This window comes from Canis lupus, chromosome X, assembly GCF_011100685.1.
Source record: "Canis lupus familiaris isolate Mischka breed German Shepherd chromosome X, alternate assembly UU_Cfam_GSD_1.0, whole genome shotgun sequence".
Lineage (NCBI taxonomy): Eukaryota > Metazoa > Chordata > Mammalia > Carnivora > Canidae > Canis > Canis lupus.
In genome coordinates this window covers 25976841-26003110 of record NC_049260.1, presented here as the reverse complement: position 1 = coordinate 26003110, position 26270 = coordinate 25976841, and the positions used below count along the sequence as shown (strand labels likewise).

At 38.5% G+C, this 26270-nt stretch overlaps 1 protein-coding gene across 10 annotated transcripts in view; it reads right to left on the bottom strand.

The window, feature by feature from the left end:
* Positions 1–1404: 1404 nt before the first annotated feature.
* Positions 1405–26270, bottom strand: part of GK (glycerol kinase) — an 86802-nt gene continuing 61936 nt past the window's right edge. For 7 of the 10 annotated variants that reach the window (XM_038587133.1, XM_038587136.1, XM_038587137.1 and 4 more), the window contains 8 exons: positions 14537–14615; positions 12808–12904; positions 12197–12281; positions 11536–11656; positions 11282–11425; positions 8650–8730; positions 5369–5455; positions 1405–3459 (listed from right to left, as the gene is read on the bottom strand). In XM_038587133.1, the coding sequence (XP_038443061.1) occupies positions 3449–3459; positions 5369–5455; positions 8650–8730; positions 11282–11425; positions 11536–11656; positions 12197–12281; positions 12808–12904; positions 14537–14615 (705 nt within the window). In that variant the 3' untranslated portion in view covers positions 1405–3448. The remainder of the gene's footprint in view (positions 3460–5368; positions 5456–8649; positions 8731–11281; positions 11426–11535; positions 11657–12196; positions 12282–12807; positions 12905–14536; positions 14616–26270) is intronic. The other 3 variants (XM_038587134.1, XM_038587139.1, XM_038587138.1) reach the window with 3 other exon arrangements.

Here is a 26270-nt window from a genome sequence, read left to right as displayed (position 1 = left end):
TGCTCCTCCTCCCTCTGCCCTTCTCCCTGCTCGTGCTTTTTCTCTCAGATGAATAAAATCTTTAAAAAGGGAGGAAATCCTACCATTTGCAACATCACTGGACCTAGATGACATCATGCGAAGTGAAATAAGCCACACAAGGAAAGTCAAATACTGCACGATCTCACTTATATGTGGAATCTAAAGAGGAAACAAAAATGTCAAACTTATAGCAACAGAGAGTAAATTAGTGCTTACCAGGGGTTGGGGAAATGGGGAGTTGCTGTTCAATGGGTTCAGTTAGTTATATGAGAAGAGTAAGTTCAAGAGAGTGGCTGTCTAATGTGCGGTCTATGGTTAACAACAGGGTACTGTGCACTTAAGCATTTGTTAAGAGGGTAGATCTCATGGTAAGCATTTTTTTTTAAGATTTATTTATTCATGAGACACGCACAGAGAGAGAGAGAGAGGCAGAGGCACAGGCAGAGGGAGAAGCAGGCTCCATGCCAGGAGCCTGACATGGGACTCCATCCTAGGTCTCCAGGATCAGGCCCCAGGCTGAAGGCGGTGCTAAACCACTGAGCCACCCGGGGTTGCCCTCAAGGTAAGCATTCTTACCACACCCACACCCAAAGCAAAGGGACACAAGGAAGCTTGTGAGGGGGGATGGGTATGTTTATTACCATGACTGTGGTGATGGTATAATGGGTGTTTGCAGATGTCCAAACCCCAAATTGTATACATTAAATTTGTGCAGTTTTCTGTGTATCAATTTTATACCTCATTAAAGGTGTAAAAAATAACTTCTGTACTTCTATTTACTATTAGGCAGACGCCAGGAGTTAAACACTACCCACTCTACCATCAACGCTGTTAGTTTCTGCGCTGGGACATCTTGTTTGCTGGTTTCCCATAAATAGCTATCATTCTTCATTCCCACATGATGCAAAACATTCAGAAATCAAAGAATTGAATTCTGGTGCTTCAAAAGAAACACTGAAAATTCTAAGATATCTAAGAATAGTTAGAGAAGCAAAGATGCATTTACTTCTTTTACTGATTAACTAAAAAACAAAGGACTGAGGTATGGGCTATCAAGTTGAGAGAACAATAGCACACTTGACTCTGCCAACTCAGACCCAGATAGAACAGAAAGAAACCAGTAGAAAGGCATGGCTAGCCATGAGAGGCCCTAATTGATAAGGACTTCTGACAGCAGCAAGTATTTTCTGGATGCTGAGATAGAACAGTGGAGTCTTTTCCAATAGAATGATTAAGGTGTTCATCATTCCAGAAACAACTACTTAGGCTTTTGGTTAATTCTTCAGAGTATGCCTGATTGAGTACTAACAGTTGAGTTTTAGGTTTCCTGAAACATCCTTCTTGATTTAACTTTGATCTAAGTCTATAAATGAGAAATGCAAGTAAGAATGAGGGGTCAATTTATTTTAAGTCAACTTATCATTAAATACCAATGTGCACAGTTTCAAACATTTATAAATATTGCCGTTTATAGAAAATTAATGTAATCTTAAAATTACCTGAACATTTAACATTTACAATTAACCTACTTTTGTAGAAACAATTATGTTTAAAAGTACCCTCATCACAAAGTAATAATTTCACAATACCTTTCTATAATATTTTTGTCACTCAAATGGCAGCTGCATCAATAAAACCCAAGTAGATTCAATAATTTAGAAACAGTACAATCAGAACTGCAAATGCAAGCTACCATTAATTCTAAACAAAACAAAATCTTTTATACTAATATATAAATATTTTCCCATTTTTTCAGCACAGGTTGAAGAAAATATTAGAAGGCAGTATTTTATTTGTAGTAAACAAATTAATCTGACGATTTTAAAAAACTGACATTAAGATGCTAGATTAGGTTTTTATAACATGTAATACTAAATATTTTGAGAAATTCTTGGTTTCACTGGAAGCCATTTCTAACTGCAAACCTTTCTTCAGTTGTACTATTGACAGTAAGTGGAGATAATTCTCTGTGATCCCAAACAGAACTAATAACATATTTGGATAAAAAAAGATTCTTGGCTTCATTCCTAAGGTTTTCTTCTACTTAAGTGTTTAACCTTTTTTTGATATCCCCTCAAAAGAATCCCAAATATGTCTAAAATTTTGTCAAAGGAAGATGACTTTATATGGACTAGTGCTTGTTTGAAAACAGTATTTACCATAGGATTCCACAGCTTTTTTGGTCTTTTTCTTTTCTTTTCTTTTCTTTTTTAACATATATCCAGCTAAAACAATTAAATAAAAAGGTAAGATATAAGAAATATAGTTGAAGTCACAAAAAGTACATTTTCTTTTATTGACATAGAACATAAACTTTAAATGCTGGCTCTTTAAGAAAAAGTTTCTCCTCGTAAATATGCATAACTGTTGCCCAAAAATGGTATAACAGTGTTTTCCCCGAAATATTTATACACATAGTGGTCCACTTAAGGCCAGCCCCATTATATCCTACTGAATACAATGTACTCTGAATTTATAAATGGGCTACCCTCTGTATATAAAATATATAGGCATGTATGTTATACATACAAAGTAAGAAATATAAAAAGGAGAGATGAAAAGAAAAAAAAGTGTTCTTCCCTGTAAGATCTAGACAGAAATTTAGTGTAATTAGTGAGATCATGTAAAACATACTCTTAATTTATAAATGGGCTGCCCTCAGTATATAAAATATAGGCATGTATGTTACATATACAAAGTGAAAAATATAAAAAGAGATGAAAAAAGAAAGGAAAAAGTGTCCTTCCCTAGAAGACCCAGATGGCAATTCAATGAATTAGTGAGACCGTGTAAAATGTCTGAAGAAATTCAGTTTTGGCAAATACCTTTCTGAAAAATATCTAAGCTCTGAGAGAGTACTAAATTTCCATTTTAAGAATTTAGTAGAGGTTTCCACTTAAACATACAGGGAAGATGTTGTGGTCTCCTTAATATGCAGAAAAGAGGACTTTTAAAAGGGTCTGTTAACAACAAAACAAAACAAAACAAAGCAAAACAAAACAAAACGCCACTCATTTTTAGCTCGTTAGTAATCACCCCTTAGTCAAGTGTGTGTAGTGTAGAGAATCAAATCCTAGACCATCAGCATTTGAGTGTGTTTGATGAAAGATTCCAGTGATGGACCCGAATTCTTCCTAGATCTCAGAGGGAATGGGGCAGGACGCGAAGGTAAAGGAGGGGTCAGCCCCCAAGGTGGCTGGTCCAATCTTAACTTTTGATGTTAAAAAACACACCAAATGTTTCTATAGCATTCTTTCTGCTGCATTTTCTTTATTTCAAGCCACAGGTCTACTTGGAGGGTCATGCAGCAAGTGGCTTATAAATAAAATCGGAGTCTATGAATAGTGTCATCACATTAAAAGACAATCGTTGGATTCTCCCATTAGGCAAAGAGCTCGCATCTTTGGAATCCATGAGTTGGTATCATTTATGGGATACCTAAAATGGGGAACAAAAATCATATATGTCAATAACAACATAAACACAGTTTAGGAGTTAAGGCAATGAAGACTATTCAATCATTTATTGAGCTACAAATTCCACATGATTTCTAAATACTGCTTCACAGTTAAAATGCAGCAAATATAACTAGGCTGATTCCAAAATTAGCAAATATTAACCCTACTGCTAACTGTTTACCAAGGCAAGCAATTCCCACTGTTATCCAATCTCAGCATATGTTACCAAGAGAGAGAACCTAAAGATGATAACCACATCCATTTGGAAGCCTAGGAATTTAGACAGGCAATGTATTCCTTAGCTTAGAGAGATAAGCTCTATGTCTCAGTTTCCTGAGAGTAGGCCTTTTTATCCCTCATGGTATCAAGGGGGAAACAGGAGGAAAAAAAAAAATCAGTGAAAACATTCAGTTGCAATATTCTTTCCCCTTTTCCAAACCATCATTATGCAGCCAGAAAAACTCAAGATAATGAAAAAAATATATAGAACTTTTACTAAAATGGCACATAAGTTCCTTTATAAATTTAAATTACTTATTTTTGGATTATCACTGTATTTGGAAAATATTTTGGATATTCATTTTAGAAAAATCACAGCATTTGGGCTTTTCTACCAAACATTCCCTAGAAGCAGAAAGAAAACAGCCATCTAATAAACATCTGCAAATTCTGCATAGACTTATGTATACAGAAGCCTTTACTGAGGTGGAAAGCACTAATACCAATATAAAGTATTTTTTTTATGAAAGCGGATTTGAACAAACTTATCCCAAATATGAAGGATACAGAAAATGGTAGTCTAGTTTTAAGTTCTTATGCAAGTAACTCCTATTTTATCATTAAAAGACAATCTAATGTTCTGCTGATGGAACTACTTTTCACTCCCTATTTATATGTAGCTCCAAACCAATGATGTCAAGCTAAGTTAAGGCTCATCAGATTTCTACAATCCCTCCGCATCAATAAAGTTCACATTTTACATGGTAAACCCAGGTCATCAACTAATTAATTAAGAGAAGTAATTTAACTCTTTCCTTAATCACGAAGATTAAAAAAACATTTCACTTTCTTGGTAACATATGGGACAGGTCATTGCCACAGAAGCTCTTAAGCTTCAGTATGAAGACACGTGGAGCTCTCATTAGGAAGAGATTCCCAAAGTGATTGTCACATTTATATTAACACAGGTTGTCAAAGTATTTCATAACACATTGAACAATTTTACTTTTCTAAGAATATTCAGCAGTTAATGTGCACAAAATAATTTGGTTTATTCTAAGAATATTCAGCAGTTAATGTGCACAAAATAATTTGGTTTTAACTTCGACTCCAATTATTTTAGCAGTAATTTAAAAGACTTCATTTCACAAAATATATTCTTTTAACTAAAATAAAGGCAACTATACATATTTCCCAATTGTAGGGTTTTCCAGAGACTCTGCTAAACATACTCTGGTAGAAATTCTTACCAGAACTGAAATATTGAGTCGCATAGCAAATTTTCTTAAGTATGAAGAATTTATGTACATTTGAAAGCCAATTTAATGAATGTCAAAAATTGTACTTTAACATTCATCTGTCACTCTGAAAGCCCTTTCATGGAAGCTTTTACAGCAGTACTTTCACTTTTGCTTCCTGCTGCAGCTCACAGCTGAATGTAACCCCTCAAAGAAATTGTCATCTACTAATAATAAAAGAATTAAGCATAGCCACAGTCCTCGATTCTGACTGCCCCGAAAGATTAAACAGTCTAACAAATTAGACCTTTCAGGGATCTTCCAGGTTCCTAAGCATAGGAAGAATGAAAAACAATGAACATTTTCTGTCAAGTTATACACAAATACATTAGTGCTAACTAATAAAATTGTCTAATTTAAAGAGTAACTGACCTGAGATGTACCTTGCTCCGATTAACATTACCATGCTACTCACTATAAAAAAGCCCAAGGGTAGACTACAGAAGATACTAGGGTCACCTGTGGTCATCCAAGTAGAAGGGAATTCCAGTCAAGCAAACCAAAAGAGAGACACATAATTACAATATTTGTGTTAAGAATCACATGACAGCAAAACATAATAAGTTATAAAAATAGTATATTCATCAAAGCTAGCAGAGTTATTACTTCAAATCAAAAATATAATCAATATTGAAGGCTTATGACAGTTAACAAACAATACAGATAGCATGCCACAAGTAGCCAAGAACATAATACGTATAAACCCACATAAGCCTTCCATTGGCAAAGCCGAAGAGAGCTGATGGAGAACTTTTTGGGAGGCTGTTGATTTTAGCTCTTTTGATTCTTACCCCCAAAGATACTAAATGAGCAATCCAATTTCCCCAAGATTCAAATTAGAGATCCCTTAGCTATCGGAGAAGAGTAATATTGTTCTATTGAAAATGAACTTCAAGCCCTATTTTTGCTAAGATAGTGGTTTTGTTTTCTCTTTTAAATAGAATTTGCAAAAAAAAAAAAAAGAATTTGCTATGTAAGGAAATGTGCCTCAATTAATATTACTGTTATTTATTTATTTGTTGTTAAATATTTTATTTGTTTATTCATCAGAGAGAGAGAGAGAGGGCAGGGGTGGGAGTGGGGGCAGAGACACAGGCAGAGGGAGAAGCAGGCTCTATGCAGGGAGCCCGATGTGGAACTCGATCCCAGTACTCCAGGATCATGCCCTGGGCCGAAGGCAGATGCTCAACTACTGAGCCACCCAGGCATCCCTGATAGCTGTGTATTTTTAAACCAATTTGACCTGTTTTCAAAATGTTGTTTTGGTGTGTTTGGAGTACAAACCATCAACCCCCCCAATCACTTCTACAACATTTTAAACACATGTCAAAATGCAAATTAAAAATCATTTATAATATGTTCAAATATAGTTAGAAATAAGAAAATAAATATGACTGCTTCAAAAGTGCCAAACTGCTTTGGAAATTAAGCTAACATAAAATTTTCCTCATAAATTAAAGCAATTTAAAGAGCATAAAAGACCAGGTAGCGATTCTAGTATACTTTCAAGATTATTAAAATAGGATTCTATCTGTACTGCTACTATATACTTATATACAATTATGTGGTTTATATTGCCTCAAGAAATACAATTAGGATGTCACTAATTGAATATTATTCTTAGAGTTTATTATATAGCTTAGAGACTCAATATTATAGAGTGTGTTTCATAAATCTACTAAAAAAGTCTTCAAACTCTTAAATGTACTGCAAAGTGAAACAAAAACAAAATGTGAAAAATATAAAACTCTCAAAAATTCAAATTACTTTTATCATCAATGCTGATAGCAGAAACTTAAGACATCATGCAATTTCCTTTCAACAATTTTTTGTTTTAAACTCACTCTGACAGTAAGGTATGCAAACAAAGTGAAAATGATCCATTGGTTTTGTGGGGATTTTGCAGTTAAAATTTTATCTTCAATTGCCTGTGAGATGTGTGTGTGTGCAGCACTGTGGTGTAGGGAGGGACAAAGGGACAACTGTGCCATATAAAAAAATCCAACAAGAAATTATAGGACTCAACTTCTCATTAGCCATTGATTAAGGGTAGCTAGAAAATAAATCAGGGTCCATGTCGTTATATCTTGCACAGCAACTAGCTGGGCAAACACTTATGATGAAGTTTAATCATAAATGGTCTCAAAATTGCAAAAGGTCTTAGTAAGAAAAGCTTTGCCACTATCTTGGAAAGGAAACTGAGTCTCAGAACAAAAGATTTATTTATTTATTTTTGTTTTTTTTTATTTTTATTTTTTTAAGATTTATTTATTTATTTATTCATTCATTCATTCATTCATTCAGAGAGAGAGAGAGAGAGAGAGAGAGGCAGAGACACAGGCAGAGGGAGAAGCAGGCTCCATGCCGGAAGCCCGATGTGGGACTCGATCCTGGGTCTCTAGGATCACACCCTGGGCTGCAGGTGGCGCTAAACTGCTGCGCTACCGGGGCTGCCCAGAACAAAAGATTTAAAGAAAAAGGATATTAAGCTTATTTAGGAGAAAAAACCCTTCAGGTAGGAACATCCAGGACTGAAAATATAGATCAGTGATCTATAGTAATAGAAGTAATAGAGGGTTCTAGAAGTGTCTCCTAGAAGCCAGATATATTAAAAGTAATTTTTTTTTTAATTTTTATTTATTTATGATAGTCATACAGAGAGAGAGAGAGAGGCAGAGACATAGGCAGAGGGAGAAGCAGGCTCCATGCACCGGGAGCCCGACGTGGGATTCGATCCCGGGTCTCCAGGATCGCGCCCTGGGCCAAAGGCAGGCGCTAAACCGCTGCGCCACCCAGGGATCCCTAAAAGTAATTTTATACTCAGTTTTGGGTTGGAAGGCAGGTAATATTTCATGTGTAAACTCTTCTCCATTAAAGTGTATGCTTCAGTAGATTATTGGACATTATTCTACTCATTATGTTCTAAATCTTCATTTAGCAAAGAATTAAAATATTATGGCGTATTAAAGGCATGTTTAAGTCTGTTTAATTATCAAGTGCATAGTAAAGGCAGCTAGCTCAAGGCTGTCTATGACTGAATGGTTTAAATAAGCCCAAAACCTTCATACTTAAGTGACTGAAAAAAAACGAGTCCTCTGTTTTCTGCCAAGAGCATTTCCCAATCTGGTAGGACACTTCTAATTTACTGTTTGGTACATTTCTTCCTCTCTGATTCCAATAGTTCTCATAATATACATCGCTAAGAACTTGGAATCAGCCTAGGAAGTAGTGAAATATATTCTGAAATTAACAGAAGTTTCAGTTGGTTCCATCCATAAAGACAGCCCCCCAAAAAGGGAAAAAAAAAGACACTTAAGTGAAAAAATAAAGAAAAGGAAGACTCTGGTTGATTTTCTTTTTCATTGAGAAGAAAGAAAGAATTTTACTTTTAAAAAGCTCAGTTACCCACTGAAGCACCAGGAGTAAACTAATGAGGAAAAGAGAGGGCAGGATAGAATTAAGTACGTGTCTATCAACCTGATAATTTACATTGTAGATTTAGAACTTTAAAGTGTTTTCAAAACTTCAGAAACTCTGGACATACAATAATGCTTTCCTTCAGAGCAGCCTTGCTAAGTGTAAATGGTTAAATACTTAAATAAGTTCTTTAACATACTAAGGCAAAGTGGCAAGGATAATAAAAACATTTTTACCACTTTCTGAAGACTGAGTTGTAACCCAGCCCACTGACTTCATCACAGCCTTCTTCCATGTAGAGTAACGAATTTCACTTTCTAGAAATAGAAGGTAGGAAAAAGTAGTTTACGGAGATTGTCTAAGCACCATACTTAAGTTCACTCAGCATTTTCAACAAACGGTGATACGTATTCAACTGGCATGGGGCTTTACCAGAACTTGGATTTGGGACACCATGGGGTCTAGCAACTGCCAGTAAATAAGAGAGACACCTGTTGGAAGGCAGAGGCGAAATTCAGCATGGTGTGCCAGGGTGAAGGGAGCCGGGAGCCGGGCTACAGGTGAAGACCAGGCCATTTGCAAACACGTGGTGATGAATTAGAAAGGGATTCCCATTTGATCTGTTCTCTCTTTTTGCGAGGAGAGGGGAGCTTGGGATACAGGGAAGGGTATACTACGATGTGGAAAGACTAGAAGGAGAATTATTAGTCGGTCTAGGCAAAGGATTTAACAACTATTGATTTCTCACAAGATTCAAATTGGATCCCGGTAAGACAGTACTTTTTTTTTTTTTTTGTACAATAGAAATCCAGTCAGAGTACTAAACAAAAATGGACACCACTGGTATGTCGCCCACATGTACTTCTAGTAACAGGGAACAGCACAGAGGAAGGTGTCCCTGTCCCTCCAGGCCTTTCCGCGGCACCTGAAGCCGGCAATACCTGGGCGACACTGCTCCAGCATCGCTCACTTCAGAAAGCTTTCCAGGGCCCCACTTATGCCCCTCCTCCATCTTCCCACAGTATTCCACACCTAACTCAGGCTATCAGTCTCTACAGTGACCTGACATGGCTTTGTCTGCCTCTTCCAATGTTCATAAGTCATTGGGAGGGCAAGGACTTGGTCTTATTCATCTCTATATCCCCACATCAGACTCAGCTCTAAAAAAAATCTGCTGGAGAATGAATTATTTAGACCTACATGCCTGGAATGCACACACATGTACGTGTGTGTATGTGTGGAGAGGAGTGGGGCCAGTGAAGGGAAGGGCAGCTGACATCACTGACCAACTCTGGGCTAAGGCCTTAAAAACCGGCAAAGAAGGCTCTCAGAAAACAGGAAACCCTTTGCACAAAACTTCCTTAAGAGTGGGATTACCATCTCGAAAACATATGCTCACTCTGAACATTATTTATTAAAAAATTGATTTTTTTGAGAGGTGGAAAATTTATTGAGCTCCTCCCCATTTAATCCAATATAAGTTAAAAATTACTTACAGATAGAATATCAGATTTTTTTTTTTTTTTTTTTTTTTTAAATTTTTTTTAATTTTTATTTATTTATGATAGTCACAGAGAGAGAGAGAGAGAGAGGCAGAGACATAGGCAGAGGGAGAAGCAGGCTCCATGCACCGGGAGTCTGATGTGGGATTCGATCCCGGGTCTCCAGGATCGCGCCCTGGGCCAAAGGCAGGCGCCAAACCGCTGCGCCACCCAGGGATCCCTAGAATATCAGATTTTGAAACACATTTCTACATCAAGTTACATGGCATACTGTCTGACTATAAAATTACTAGTGTTACAATCCATTTTCTTGTATGTGGGAAGAAATAAAATTAAGAAGCGCTGGCTTAGTCTTCCAGAAAATTAAAGAGAAATGCATTTGAAAGCTTATTTCCCAGTAGTGCAAAACCTACTTTGATGCAATTTTATACATAGGTTTTAAAAAGTTATAGAACCAAATTCAATATATGTAAAACCTTATTTTTGTACTCACATTTCTTTCTTTTTTTTTTTTTTTTTTTAAATTTTTATTTATTTATGATAGTCACAGAGAGAGAGAGAGGCAGAGACACAGGCAGAGGGAGAAGCAGGCTCCATGCACCGGGAGCCCGACGTGGGATTCGATCCCGGGTCTCCAGGATCGCGCCCTGGGCCAAAGGCAGGCGCCAAACCGCTGCGCCACCCAGGGATCCCCCTCACATTTCTTTCAATTTAAGAGATGTACCACTGTATTGTAACAAAGGTGTTGGTCAGAGCTTATGGCTTAGCTTAGCTGGTTAGGACAGTGGATCAGGTCTTTGAGGCTCGTTTACTTACATTGTGGCTGCTTTTGTCAGGCCAGCTCTCCTCTGTGTAAAAGTTACCAGGATGTCCCTCAGCCCAGCTAATCATGTCCTAACAACTGGGCCACCGGCACCAAAGATGATCAGCTCTGCAGCCCATCTATCTCCCTTCTCACTTTTAAAAAAGGCTAAGTTAGCAAAGCTAGAAGTAGTTGACACTTGCATGAAGTGACTGTAAGCAGAAGTCAATGGCAAAAAAAGTGGTATTGGAAGGGTTTTTTTTTAATATAAGGCACTTTTTCTCTCCTTCATATTCAGTGTACTCCAATATGCTTAGTAGCTTGTTTAAAACCGTAGTATTTGCTATATTACTTAGTTTCTGAACTTACAAATAAACAGAAAGGAAAATGCCCTCTCCTTTCAACAGGGATACTATTAACTTTACATTTAAAAAACATCTCATTTTTAAGTAATCTCTACACCCAACATGGAACTTGAGCTGATGACCATGATGTCAGGAGTCCCATGTGTTCTACTGACTGAGCCAGCCAGACGTCCCTAGATTTTCATTTTTTTAAACATACCCTCAGCATTGATCTGGGGTTCAAATCGCTCCATCGTGACTGCTGACAGATCCTCGGGTTCAAGACTCCAAACACCAACTCCCTCCGCAGCCCCGGCTGCCATGGCAGCTCCCAGGGCAGTTGTTTCTGGCATCGAGGGCTTCACTGAGGGAAGATGGCAACGTTAACATCTTTGCAGTTATGTATGCCTAAAATACCAGTTCTTCCAAAAGAGATAGTACTCTAGGAATTTAAAGGCATGAAGGCTTACTGACCTACTGGGATATATAGAATGTCTGCTTGTAGTTGCATAAGAATTTTGTTGTTGGTCATTCCTCCATCTACCTGCAAATGACTGAGTGGAATTCCGCAGTCTCGGTTCATGGCATCCAAAATCTTAAATAAATGCAATGAACATAATTAAACTCCAACTTCAGAATGACATCTCTGACAATGGCCATCTTCTACTCAAAAGCCCTTAAGAGCTTCCCAAAGCCTACACAATGAAATTTAGATTTCTTATTCTGGTCTTCCAAGCTTTCCTTGAAGTAGTCACACGAACCTTTCTTTTTCACTACACCTCTGCCCTCCCTCGTAGAGCCTGTCACGCCAAAAACCTCAATTTTGCATCCTGGTTTCCTGCCTTGATGCCTATGTTTGTGCTATTTATTATTTCCTTTGCTGAACATGTACTACTCAACATCCTCCCAACTGTAAGACACCCAGTGCCTGGCAGGATGACAGGAACTCAAAGGTAATGAATGACAGCTAGGAAAAAGAGGAGAAACTTATATTTATTAGAATAGAGCTGAGGAAGGCATCACTTTTGATTAGGTATTTAATAATGAAGTATTTAGTAGATTTTCAGCATTAATACAGAATTTGTCTAAAAGTGATAAAAAAAAAGACAAAGTACAGGAAAAAAGCCCTTATTACCTCCCGGGTTTGGAAACAAACAGCTTCTAATGCAGCAAAAGCAATATGGCATTTATTGGTGAATTGAGTGAGCCCACAGATGATCCTAAAAACACACACAAAGATTGTGAAAATTAGAGCAGAGTACACGAGTCATCAGTCTGACATGTCCTGAATATGAAAGGGTTGACCTCAGTAGATAGAGAGGTTCAGGGAAAAAAAATACACATAAAGGAAAGCAGACATCAACACTAAGCAGCTTAGAAAGTCCTTATGGTTCACAATCCCACATCCACATAGGAAAAAGCCTGGGATCCAAATGAATGGATAACAATAATGTGATACCATCAGAATTCATCTAAACGATGCCCCTTCAGTACAGAATTTGCAGATGCCTTGAAGATAAAAGGTCATAACACTAACGTGGATGTGGCAGGGAAGCTTATTGCCAAATGATTTATAACTTCTTGCAATTTAAAGGTTCTGAAATTAATACTCTCCAAACAGAAAAGCTTTCCTTCACACTTTAAAATCATTTGAAAATAGATAGGAAAATAGTAACTAACAAGTTATTAGCCGATTTAGTAAATAAATCAAGGCCCTCAAAAGCATACCTCATACTAGATTCTTACCCTCTTGCACTGGGCTCCCAGTAAGGTGCATATAACCCTGAAAACGCGGGGACGAAATAGCAGCCATAGGATGTACCCACTTCTTTAGCAAGTTTTTCTAACATTAAAAAAAAAAGAAAAACAAAAATCACTCTAATATATTCTATTACTTTATTTTTTTAATTTTTATTTATTTATGATAGTCACACAGAGAGAGAGAGAGAGAGAGAGAGAGAGAGAGAGAGAGGCAGAGACATAGGCAGAGGGAGAAGCAGGCTCCATCCATGCACTGGGAGCCTGACGTGGGATTCGATCCTGGGTCTCCAGGATCGCGCCCTGGGCCAAAGGCAGGCGCTAAACCGCTGCGCCACCCAGGTATCCCTATTCTATTACTTTGGATAGTCAATACCTCTGTATAAAAATTTAGGACAGGGCTTTTTTTTTTTTTTAAGATTTTATTTATTTATTCGTAGAGATGCAGAGAGAGAGAGAGAGAGGCAGAGACACAGGCAGAGGGAGAAGCAGGCTCCACACAGAGAGCCTGACGCGGGACTCGATCCAGGGTCTCCAGATCACGCCCCGGGCTGCAGGCGGTACTAAACCGCTGCGCCACCGGGGCTGCCCAGGACAGGGCTTTTGATTTCTTATTCCCTAGAGGAGCAAAATGTTCTGAATCAAAGCCGTAAGCTGGGAGCAACAAAAACCAAATTCACCACGTTGAATATCTCCCACTACTATGTAACTCAGGCCAAGAAATAAAGGAATTAGATTAGTTTCATTGAAGTATTTTAACTCATTTCCACTATTTCTTTTTTTTTTATATGTTTTTTTTTTTTTAATTTTTATTTATTTTATGATAGTCACAGAGAGAGAGAGAGAGAGGCAGAGACACAGGCAGAGGGAGAAGCAGGCTCCATGCACCGGGAGCCTGACGTGGGATTCGATCCCGGGTCTCCAGGATCGCGCCCTGGGCCAAAGGCAGACGCTAAACCACTGCGCCACCCAGGGATCCCCATTTCCACTATTTCTAAGGTTGTTGACTAGGAGACGAAAAAGTAGCCTCCAATGTGTCCCCCGTAAGAAATGCGTTTCTTTTTTTTAAAGATTTTATTTATTTATTCATGAGAGACACAGAGAGAGAGGCAGAGACATAGGCAGAGGGAGAAGCAGGCTCCATGCAGGAAGCCCGATGTGGGACCCGATTCTGGAATCCAGGGATCATGCCCTGAGCCAAAGGCAGATGCTCAACTGATGAGCCACCCAGGCGTCCCAAGAAATGCATTTCTGATCATCTTACCTTCAGGCTGAAGTAAACAAGTAGATGAAAAAGTGGGTAGATGAGTTAAAAAACAATTATCCATACGGAAAATAGCCACATTAATAGTTACATAATAGGTACTGGTGTTTTAATGCTCACTCTAATCTAAGAGTTAAAGCTCTTTCCCATCAGATAAATTTAACGGGACTACTCTACCTGCATATTCTGGTAATCTCTGGCGTTTGATTTTACACTTGGGTAATTTTTATGTCCTGCCTTACCAGTTTGTTAATAGCCACCACTAATTATGCCAATTTGTTGTTTTATCAATCTTCACAAGATAGTCTTTTCTATAAAAATCCAACTTGTAATAGGAATCTATATCATCTAATATCACATATGGCTCAAAGTACAAGTATTAACAGACTGCAAAGGTAAAATATTTAAAATTTTCATTATCTAGATGCCAATGCTTTGGTAGAACATACTCACCAATTTCCTCTGAGGTCTTTATAATTCCAAGATTGTCTCTTAGCCAGCGAATAACAGCACCAGCTATAGCTACGGAACCCTACAAAAGAGAAGGAATCCCAGAGAGAATATGTTATCACTATCAAAAGACTTTTTTGAGCATTTCTCTATGTCTGACACTAGAAGATGGATAAAATTTTTAAATTTCAAGTTTGAGACTTTTACAAGTATCATAAGCTAGGTCTACTTTTTTTTATTTTTTATTTTATAAGCTAGGTCTACTAATACAAATGTAGTTTTATCTAGGTCATTAGAAGTTTTTTCATGAGACGGACAAAAAGTGAGGCCTCCAGCACACCCTTGGACCTGTACAAGCTGTTGTTCTACGGACTGTTGTTAAACTATGAGGTAGATTATCACCCAGAAAACATTTCCACCTTATCCCCCGAGTTATCAGAAGAGGCCACATTAAAAGTTTTTTCCATTTCCTGTATCTAGCAGTATATTAAATCAAGAAACAGCAACAAAAAGTTAGCAAAGAGGCTAACTACAAAGCCATTATTCAACGAAATCACCAGGGGATGGGGTGCGGGGGATGAGGCTATGGCAATAAGGAAGAAAAACACAACTTGGAGTCAGATAAACAGGCTTTAAGTCCAAGTTCTAGTTCTTAACTGCTATGTGATCTTAGGCCAATTAGTTAGGCTTGGTGAGCCTCCATTCCATGACCTATAAAATGGTGCTTGACTATCACAACACCTACTTAAACTACTATGAGGCTCGATATGAGACTGGAGGGGAAGGTTATTACTGAATGTAAATATTAGCTTCATTAATTTTTTATGTGTTAAAAAAGCATAATCCAAATTCCATTGACTGATGAATGAACAAATAAATATAGTATATCCACACAATGGAATATTATTTGGTCACAAGAAGGAATGAAGTTCTGCTAAGATGTGAACTTTGAAAATATTATGCTAAGTGAAAGGAGCCGGTCACAGAAGACTCTAAAGTGCATGATTCTATTTATATGAAATGTCCACAATAAGCCTATCCATGGAGACAAAGAGTAGATTAGTGGTTGCTTAAGGCTGGGGTGGTGGGGTTATTTTTTGAGGGTGATGAAAATGTTCTAATGTTTGGCTGCAATGATGGTTGCATGACTCTGTGAATATAGTGAAAACCACTGAACTGTATACTTTAAAAGGATGAATCATATGATATGCAAATTATTTCTCAATAAGGCTATTATAAAAAGATCCTGAGGGGCAAAAGGAAAGAAAGTACCAACACAAACCATTAGGAATTGCAAAAAAAATGTTTTGGGGGCCTGATGTTTCATTCATACAGATTATTTATTTATTTATTTATTTATTTATTTTTTTTTTTTAATGATTATTTATTTTTTTAAAAAGATTTTATTTATTTAGTCACGATAGACATAGAGAGAGAGAGAGAGGCAGAGACACAGGTAGAAGGAGAAGCAGGCTCCATGTAGGGAGCCCGACGCGGGACTTGATCCCGGGACTTCAGGATCGCGCCCTGAGCCAAAGGCAGGTGCTAAACCGCTGAGCCACCCAGGGATTCCCCCCATACAGATTATTAATGCAAATTACTTTCAGAGTCATCCTAAACCAAAACATCAGGTGATACTAAGTGCAGGCAACAGAATGTTTTTTCTCTGTTGCCTACCATCCTGTCACCAACTCAATTAGAATTATAAATTATAAATGGTCACTCTCCTTGCTGTTAATTTCCAGGATATAAACAAACAAGATGTGGAATATGTTGATTCATTCTATCATTCATAGCTTCTATGAGGACAAGTCACTATATGTCACTGCAAAGTGCAAAATACTACAATTGTTCTCTTTATACAGCAGCTTTTTAGCTATAGAAAATTACTGAGGAAGAGATTTGACATCGCAGGGCAAATTTAACCAAGCTTTAAAAATGGGGAAAAAAACCAATTCAACGAATACCTTGAAGGGACTCTAACCCACTGTCTCTTTCTCTGAAAAAAAATTTAATACACTTCCTAATTTTGATATATGTTTAGGTGCTTAGTGGAACCATCAAGGAAAACAAAATTTTGGGGTTAAAGAGATTTTAGAATTTCACTCTCAAATTTCCTTTGGAAGCAAACAATTCAGAGATGGTAGTTGTCAAAGACAAGTAAATGTCTAAGATATTCTAGACCAGCACTGTTCAGTAGAAATATAATGTCAGCCATATATGTAATTCAAACTTTGTAGTTACCATTTTAGAAGAGTAAAATGAAACAGGTTAAATTAATTGTAATATATTGTGCTTAAACCAACATATTAAAAGTATTATCACTGCAACATGCAATCAATATAAAAAGTATTGAGGTATTTGATATTTTTTGTACTAAGTCTTTGAAATCGGGTATATATTTTACACTTCTGACACATCTTAATTTGGACTAGCCACATGTTCCTAGTAGCTACCATACAGGACAGCACGATTCTAGATCTAATTGAAAAAAACAAGTGTCCCTTTCTCCCTATACTCTCAAAAAATACTGGCCCTAAATCACATCTAACCAAGAAATGCATAGATTTTCAATAGTTTTAGGTGAGTAAACTAATGAACTTCAAACAGCTACTGTGCAAGAAGTCTAGTGGAATGGTTTTGTGGTTATTAGCTAATGGAACTTTATACTTTGGGAAAGCGAACACTGATGAATCTCATTTCCATTGAAAAGGCAGTATGTAATGGGCTTAGATAATGTTTTGTGGGGGAGAGGAAGTAATATTGTTTTAGCAAAAGGAAGCTCAAGTTTTTTTTTTTAAGATTTTATTTATTTATTCATGAGAGAAACAGAGAGAGAGAGAGGCAGAGGGAGAAGCAGGCTCCAAGCAGGGAGCCTGACATGGGACTTGATCCCGATCCCGGGTCTCCAGGATCACACCCTGGGCCAAAGGTGGCGCTAAACCGCTGAGCCACACAGGCTGCCCTCAAGGTTTTAATGAAAAGTAACTGGTTGTGAGCTAGAGGTCATTACTTAGATTGAAACAAAAGAGAAAAAATACAAAGCCACTCTTAAAGCTCCTGAAGAAAATTATTTTAAATTCCATCATCAGGAGTGTACAGGAGTGTTTGATTCAGGAATGACTGAAAAAATAAAATTCAGTATAAGAAAATAAAAGGCAGATTAAAACACTTATCTGAAATAAGAATATAATTTTGGTACCAGGATATAACACATGGTATTAGCTGGCCTTCTAAAAAATTAATAAAAATGAAAGAAACCTCTAAATTCATAAAAAATGGGTCTTTTGAATTCAGAGGCAGAAGATAAAGTGGGAGATGGTATATTGCTTTCAAGATGGGTCAGAAAAAGAGTACAGGAACAGAAACCTAAAATGACAGAAGGTGGTGATCTACTTGCTATCAAATAAGTTATTGTCAATTATATCCTAACTATAAAGATCCAATACTTCAGTGCAACATCTACAAACATGAATGAACTCTCATTAGAAAACATGACCTATGGGAGAGGTGCATGTAAACTGAGTAGTTGTACCCTAAGAAAGACAAAAAGAAATGAGAATGTATAAAGAAAAATAAATGAAATGATGAACAGGATAAGAGGAATAAATCATTTAAAATTAGATACATAGCCTGGAAAGTGGGAGGCTAAGAAACAGGCTATGGAAAGAGCAAATTATAAAAATAATGAAGTAGGGAGCACCTGGGTGGCTTAGTTGGTTAAGCAACCAACTCTTGATTTCAGCTCAGGTCATGATCTCAGTCATGAGATCTAGCCGCACTTTGGGCTCTGCACTGGGCATGGAGTCTGCTTAAGATTCACTCTCCCTCTCCCTCTCCCCCCACCCCTGCTTGTGCATGCTCTGTCTCTAAAAAAAAAAAAATAATGAAGCAGAACTGATGTAACATCATAGCAGACAAATATACTTTTCCTCAAGAGCTCCTTGCCACGAATGCCATAGCCACCAACAGTATCTATTTTAAGGAGACATTTCTGGATGTGGGGTAGTTCTATCAACAAGGCAGTTGTGTTTAAAATCAGTGGGTATGGAGAAAAATTATGTAAAATTAAGATTATCTTTAAATTGCTTAAAATCCTTTAAAAAAAGGCGGGGGGGGGGGGCGCAGCCCTGGTGGCACAGCGGTTTAGCGCCACCTGCAGCCCGGGGTGTGATCCTGGAGACCCAGGATCAAGTCCCACATCAGGTTCCCTTCATGGAGCCTGCTTCTCCCTCTGCCTGTGTCTCTGCCTCTCTATGAATAAATAAATAAAATCTTTAAAAAAATAAATTGCTTAAAATCATCCATTAGGTATAGAAAACATAGCTTTGTGTATGCTACAGTAATATGTTATCTCTATTTTTTAAAAAATATTTTATCTATTTATTCATGAGAGGCACCAGAGAGAGAGAGACAGACAGATGCAGAGACACAGGCAGAGGGAGAAGCAGGCTCCATGCAGGAAGCCTGACATGGGACTCGATCCCAGGTCTCCAGGATCAGGCCCTGGGCTGAAGGTGGGCGCTAAACCGCTGAGCCACCCAGGGATCCCCTATGTTATCTCTATGTATGTAATTTATACTGTACTTAATTTGTATAAGATTATAAATGCAAAATCTAACTCCATACCATTTTTAGTTGCATAGAAGAGAGAACAGAAACCTAGAGTTAAATTGGGGGAATATCATTTTTAAATTGTAATCTATAGGGGCACTTGGGTGGCTCAGTGGTTGAGTGTCTGCCTTTGGCTCAGATCATGATCCTGGGGTCCTGGGATTGAATCTGGCATCAGGCTCCCTGTGGAAAGCCTGCTTCTCTCTCTGCCTATGTCTCTGCCTCTCTCTGTATCTTCAGGAATAAATAAAATCTTTAAAAATCAATAAAATAGGGCAGCCCCAGTGGCGCAGCCGTTTAGTGCCACCTGCAGCCCAGGGCATGATCCTGGAGACCCGGGATCAAGTCCCGCGTCGGGCTCTCTGCATGGAGCTTGCTTCTCCCTGTCTGTGTCTGCGCCTCTCTCTCTGTGTGTCTCTATGAATAAATAAAAATTTAAAAAAAATTTTTTAAAAAAGTAAATAAAATATAATCTATATTATTAATACTTCAGTAACAAGTAAGGAAATTAAGATAAAAAGCATTTACCACTCAGAAAGTTTACTTTCCAAGAAAATACATTGTAGAAGTTCACAAACAACGTTTACAGACTGTGGCAGGCAGATTCTTAATGAAGGCAGCCTCCACGGTCCCCACCTCCTGGTGTTGATGCCCACATGGATCCTCTCTTGAGCATGGTGGGACCTAGGACTTGCTTCCATGCAATAGCACATGTCAGAGGTGATGGGATGCATGTGATGGAGTATACGGGATTAAGCTACATAAGATTATCGTGGCTGTTGTCTGGATTTTCTCCCTTCCTTGCTGGCTTTGAGAAAGCAGCGGGGGTCCTCTGTTGGGGTCTTTCATATGAGAAGACAGTGCAGATGGTCTCTAGGAGTTGAGGGCAGCCTTTGACTGACACCAAGAAACTGACGCTGAATTTAGCCAATAATCTGAGTGAGTGGGCATGGAAGCAGATGGAGCTTTGGATGAGACCACACCCTCAAGCCAACACCTTTGACTTATAAGACAAGTGGTTGTAAGCTACTTACATTTGTGGTAAAACTGTCATACAGCAATAGCTAACTAATACATAGGCTTCTACCAAAAATGGAATACCTGGCTTAAGAAGGATGAAAAATTCTAATAAGGAAAACTTGACACCATCATCATAAAACATACCAAAGAAGAGATGGGAGAAGGGACATTTATTTTTTTATTTTTTATTTTTTAAAGTTCTGAGACTTTTATTTTTATTTTTATTATTTTTATTTTTTGTAAAGATTTATTTATTTATGATAGACAGAGAGAGAGAGAGAGAGGCAGAGACACAGGAGGAGGGAGAAGCAGGCTCCATGCCGGGAGCCCGACATGGGACTTGATCCCGGGACTCCAGGACTGCTCCCTGGGCCAAAGGCAGGCGCTAAACCGCTGAGCCACCCAGGGATCCCTGAGAAGGGACATTTAAAGAAACCTAGGGGGCATAGAGGGAAATCCTCTTTGAAACTCTTATTTATTTATTTATTTAGATTTTATTTATTTGAGAGAGAGCACAGAGGGAGAGTGAGAGGAGAGGCAGACTCCCTGCTGAGCAGAGAGCCCAACACTGAGCTTGATCCCAAGACCAAGAGATCATGGCCTGAGCTGAAGGCAGATACCCAACTGACCAAGCCACCCAGGTACCTCAGAAATTCATATTAAAATGGATAAAAATGGCATAAGATTTGGTATATAAACAGTATTTATTATCTACTACATGCCAGCCTGCTCCCATGGAGAGGTGAAGCAGAGAGACAAGTACCATGGCCTCAGGGAACTTGCAGCTCAGTGACAATACAGAACACAGAAGTCTCCAATTCTAAGTAAGCTCAACTTCTTAAATATTAAAGGCCCCCAAAGGATTTTTGTTTTGTGAAATGATATTTATTTATTTATTTTTTTTTTAAAGATTTTTATTTTATTTATTCATGAGACACACAGAGATAGAGAAAGAGAGAGGCAGAGACACAGGCAGAGGGAGAAGCAGGCTCCATGCAGGGAGCCTGATGTGGGACTCGATCCCTGGTCTCCAGGATCAGGCCCTGGGCTAAAGGCAGCACTAAACCTCTGAGCCACCCGGGCTGCCCCTGTTTTGTGAAATGATATTTAGAAAAAGATAAACAATGGAAGGGAGAAGCACAGCTTAAGGAAGATGGTGTCCGATTAACGGCACAGAAAAGGCAGACCTACTCAACTGCTCTATTTTGCTTCAACCTCTCCTACCACTAAGAATAATTTTCTGGTGGGGGGCACCTGGCTGGCTCCGTCATTGGAGTGTGTGACTCTTGATCTCAGGATTGTGAGTTCGAGCCCCACATTGGGTAGAGACTACTTAAAAATAAAGAAATCTTTAAAGAAAAAAGGGAAAATTTTCCAGTGAAAGGGTAAGACAAATTGAAGCAGTTTAATATGAGTTTAAAGTCTTAAAACAACAACAAAAAAATAAAGTCTTAGAACAATCCAAGGATCATGTGCCCCAATTCCTTTTTACTGATAATGAAAGTAAGAGCCTAGGGATGTTAACGTGTCAGGCCCAGATGAATCACATGCTAGGGAGGAGGGAGAAAAAAAAAGAATTCTCTTGATGTCCACATCAGAAATGGTGAGTTTGCGCTTTAAAAATCCCCTGTTCTAGAAACAGGATAACAGGGCAAAATGTAAAAAGGGAACACCCAAACAACATATGCTGACTCAAATGTGGAGCAGTGGTAGATGTGGACAGAAACAGAAACGCACAACTGAGCAGGGCTTGAGACCACAGGCATAGGAGGTTCTGCTTAGTTCTTCAGTAAATGTCAGGAAGCAGGAGCATGGCCAGGAACTGGCTTCTCCTGAGCAAAGAGCTCCAGAGTGGTTTGCAAAAGAGAAGGAATGGAAATCAGCGTCAGGGCTTGAAGCCAGGGGCTAGGTGGCGCTCTCCTGCTTGCTTATGGATAACTTTTGCTGAAAAAGGCTTAATAGATGAGACCAGAAGTAAAAATTCCAAAACACATGAAGAAATCTATTACCAACAGTCAACAAAACTTAACAGCTGGAAGAGAACTCACTCCAATCTGACAAGGACTTTAAAATACATAAGTGTGAGAAGAATTCAAAGAAATGGATTCAGGCATGATTTCCATTTTTAAAAACCAGCCAGGAAATTATGTATCAAAAGAAAAGAGGGAGAAGGACAAACATTATATGTTCTCATTCATTTGGGGAATATAAATAATAGTGAAAGGGAATATAAGGGAAGGGGGAAGAAATGTGTGGGAAATATCAGAAAGGGAGACAGAACGTAAAGACTGCTAACTCTGGGAAACGAACTAGGGGTGTTGGAAGGGGAGGAGGGCGGGGGGTGGGAGTGAATGGGTGACGGGCACTGGGGGTTATTCTGTATGTTAGTAAATTGAACACCAATAAAAAAAAATAATAAATAAAAAAAAATAAAAAAAATAAAAAAAAAAAGAAAAGAGAAATAAAACAAGATCAGGTGGATATGAACAATTAACCAGTTAAAAATCATGGGAATGGAGTTATTGAGTGAAATTTAAGAGTGTAATATGTGAGATCCATTTGAGAAAAGACGAGATGATATTTCCATACACTGGAGGTGACAGTGTAATTTGCTGCCTTCACTGTGAAAAATGGTTTGCATCATCTACTCAAAGGGAAGATACACATAATCTACTTCCTACAAATTCTATTCCTATAGCAAGATGTATACAAAAATGTTCATAGTAGCATTTTTCATCAGAGATGAAAAGCGAAAACAACCAAAAGGTCAACAGATGGATAAATACTAAGCTGTGATATTTTCATATGGTGACGAAAAGGAATGATGTCAAAGCTCTATCTAACACCATGGATGAACCTCACAAATGTCATGTTGAGTGAAAGAAGCCACATCAAAGAATACATACCATATGACTCAGTCTCTCTCACTTTCTCTTTTATATTTTTAATATACAAAGTATTGAAAAACTCAACTCTGGTGTTGAGGGTTGCACATATTTTAATATTTATTTAAGAGAGAGAGTACGCACAAGAGTGTGTGTGTGGAGGGGTTGGGGCAGAGGGAGCTGGAGAAGCAGACTCCCCGCTGAGCAGGGAGCCTGATCCAGGGCTAGATCCCAGGACCCTGGGATCATGGCCTGAGCTGAAGGCAGATGTTTAACCTACTGAGCCACTCAGGTGCACAGAGGGTTGCACATATAAAGTTCTGGAACTCTTAAAAAAAAGCAAGGTAGAGGTTATAATAAAAGTCAGGGCACTGGTGACTTTAGGGGAGAGGGAAAGGCTGTGAGTGGGAGGAGCACACAGCTTCCTGGTTGTTGCCAGTTTTCTGCTTCCTGGGTAGAGGATACATTAATTTCTCTATATAATCATTTGTCAAGCTGTAAATTGATATTTTATGCATTTTTCTGTACATGTTTTCTGCTTCACAATAAAAAGATTTGTTTTGCTTTGTTTTATTTATTTATTTTAAAGTATTTAAAGTATTTTATTTATTCATAAGAGACAGAGACAGAAGCAGGCTCCTCACAGGGAACCCGATGCGGGACTTGATCGTGGGACTCCAGGATCACTCTGGGCTGAAGGGAGGCACTCAACCACTGAGCCAACCAGGCATCACAGCTTTGTTTTATTTTTTATTTACTTTTTATTTTTTATTTTTTATATTTTATTTTATTTATTTATTTATTTATTTATTTATTTATTTATTTATTTATTTATTTATAAGATTTTATTTATTTATTCATGGGAGACACAGAGAGAGAGAGGCAGAGACACAGGCAGAGGGAGAAGCAGGCTCCATGCAAGGAGCCCGATGTGTGGGACTCAATCCCTGGTCTCCAGGATCACACCCTGGGCTGCAGGTGGCGCCAAACCGCTGCGCCACCAAGGCTGCCCTATTTATTTTTTTAAAAAAGATTACTTATTTATTTATTTATTCATAGAGACACATACACAGAGAGAGAGAGGCAGAGACACAAGCAGGCTCCATGCAGCGAACCTGATGTGGGACTCCATCCTGGGTCTCCAGGATCACGCCCTGGGCTGAAGGCGGTGCTAAACTGCTGAGCCACCCGGGCTGTCCCCCAGCTTTGTTTTAAAGAGAATTTGGAAAGAAAGGTAGGTAGGTAGGAACTAGCCAGAGATGCAGCACAGAGAAGCAAAGGGATGAAAAATATATAAAAGAACAGTTCAGAGACGGGGAGGATGGGAGGAAAGGTTCCAAAATCCATACAATAGCAACTGCAGAAGAGGCTGGAGGTAATGGTAGAGTAGCAATGCTTAAAGAGGTAACTGCTGAAGATTTTCTAGAATCGAAGGCACACGTGTATCCAATTTATCTAACAAGATCAGTAAAATGAAATATAAACCCAATTGTCTTTTGTGAGCGACACAAACAGAGAGAGAGAGGCAGAGACACAGGCTGAGGGAGAAGCAGGCCCCTGCAAGGAGCCCGATGCGATACTCGATCCTGGGACTCTAGGATCACGCCCTGAGCTGAAGGCAGATGCTCAACCACTGAGCCACCCAGGCGTCCCTAAGATTCTATAACCACCCCAGAGAGAGGGTGAAATAAAGACAAACCTAAAAGGAATAGCCTTAAATACCCAAGGCTCTTAATAAGAGAACCACAAAAGAATGCCCCTCTGCAAGAAAAAAAAAATGGAGGTAGGGCCATAAAAGGTTTGACCCCAAAGAAATGACTCTGGCCACAAAAAATGATAAAATAAGCCATTTAATATGACTTATTATCTACTGATAAGAAAACAGAACTAATAACTGCTTGCTTAAGAAAAAGGGGAGGGGGTGCCTAGGGGGCTCAGTCAGTTAAGCTTCTGACTCTATCTCAGCTCAGGTCTTGACCTCAGGGTTGAGTTTGAGCCCTATGGGCTCTATGTTGGGCGAGGAGCCTACTTTAAAAAAAAGGGGGGCAGGGATGAATACTTTAAACTCAATGACAGGATTGCTGGCAGAGGTAACAGAGGAAAAGCATTTGAGGTCATCATCATGGGTGGGACATTCAAATTACTAAACTATCAACACTGCTAGGAAAATATATAGCTAAATAATATATATTTTTAAGTAGGCTCTACATCCAATGTGGGGCTTGAACTCATGATCCTGAGATCGAGTTGGAGGCTCTACCAACTGAGCCACCAGGTACCCTATAGTTAAATAATATTTAAAAAGTTTTAAGGTGCCCACAAAAGAAAAGAAACCCAAAACAACAACAACAACAATAGGAAATACATGATGTTGCTTCCAAATCAGCACAGGGAGAATAGAATGCAAGATTAAGACCTAAAATGGGAAGCTATAATTTTAGTTTTTAAAAAAGGGAAAGTAAAATTTTAATACCTCAGATTGCCAAACCTAACAACCTAATTAAAAAATGATTATTAAATATACACTTTGTCAGTGTATATATAAATAAGTGTAAATATACACTTGGTCACACTACTTACAAAAAGTGGAAGTGGTGTGACCAAGTGGAATTAGCAGGAATTTACTGAGAAAAAGTTTTACCAATGTAGCTTTAGGCTTTGCCCTTTTTTCTGGTTTGGTTCAATTTTTTTACATGTCTGTTAGTTGGAACAAAAAAGTTAGAAAATACAGGAAAAATCCTATCTACTACTGTGAGTGTCCATGTTCACCATCTGTTTAAGTGTATATGTTGTGGCTCAGGCAGGCTGCTAGGAGAGGAGACAAAGAAAGTGACATATCTGAGATGCAATGAAAAGAACAACTCGACTCGGGAGACTGGCGATGGCATAGTGCTGGCCAGGTGTCTAGATTTTGAGTCCAATAGCCTGAATTTGCATCCTGGATCTGCTACTTACTAGCTATCAAAAGTTACCATAGCCAAGTAACTTTGATTTCACTTCCTACTCTCAAAGGCCTTATGAGAACATAACAAAGCCTGTTTGTCAGTCTAATCTACTGTTCCTCTCAGATTTAAAATTCTATGAATTTTTAAAAAAAGTTACATGAGGGCAGCCCCCATGGCACAGCGGTTTAGCGCTGCCTGCAGCCCGGGGTGTGATCCTGGAGACCCGGGATCGAGTCCCACGTTGGGCTCCCTGCATGGAGCCTGCTTGTGTCT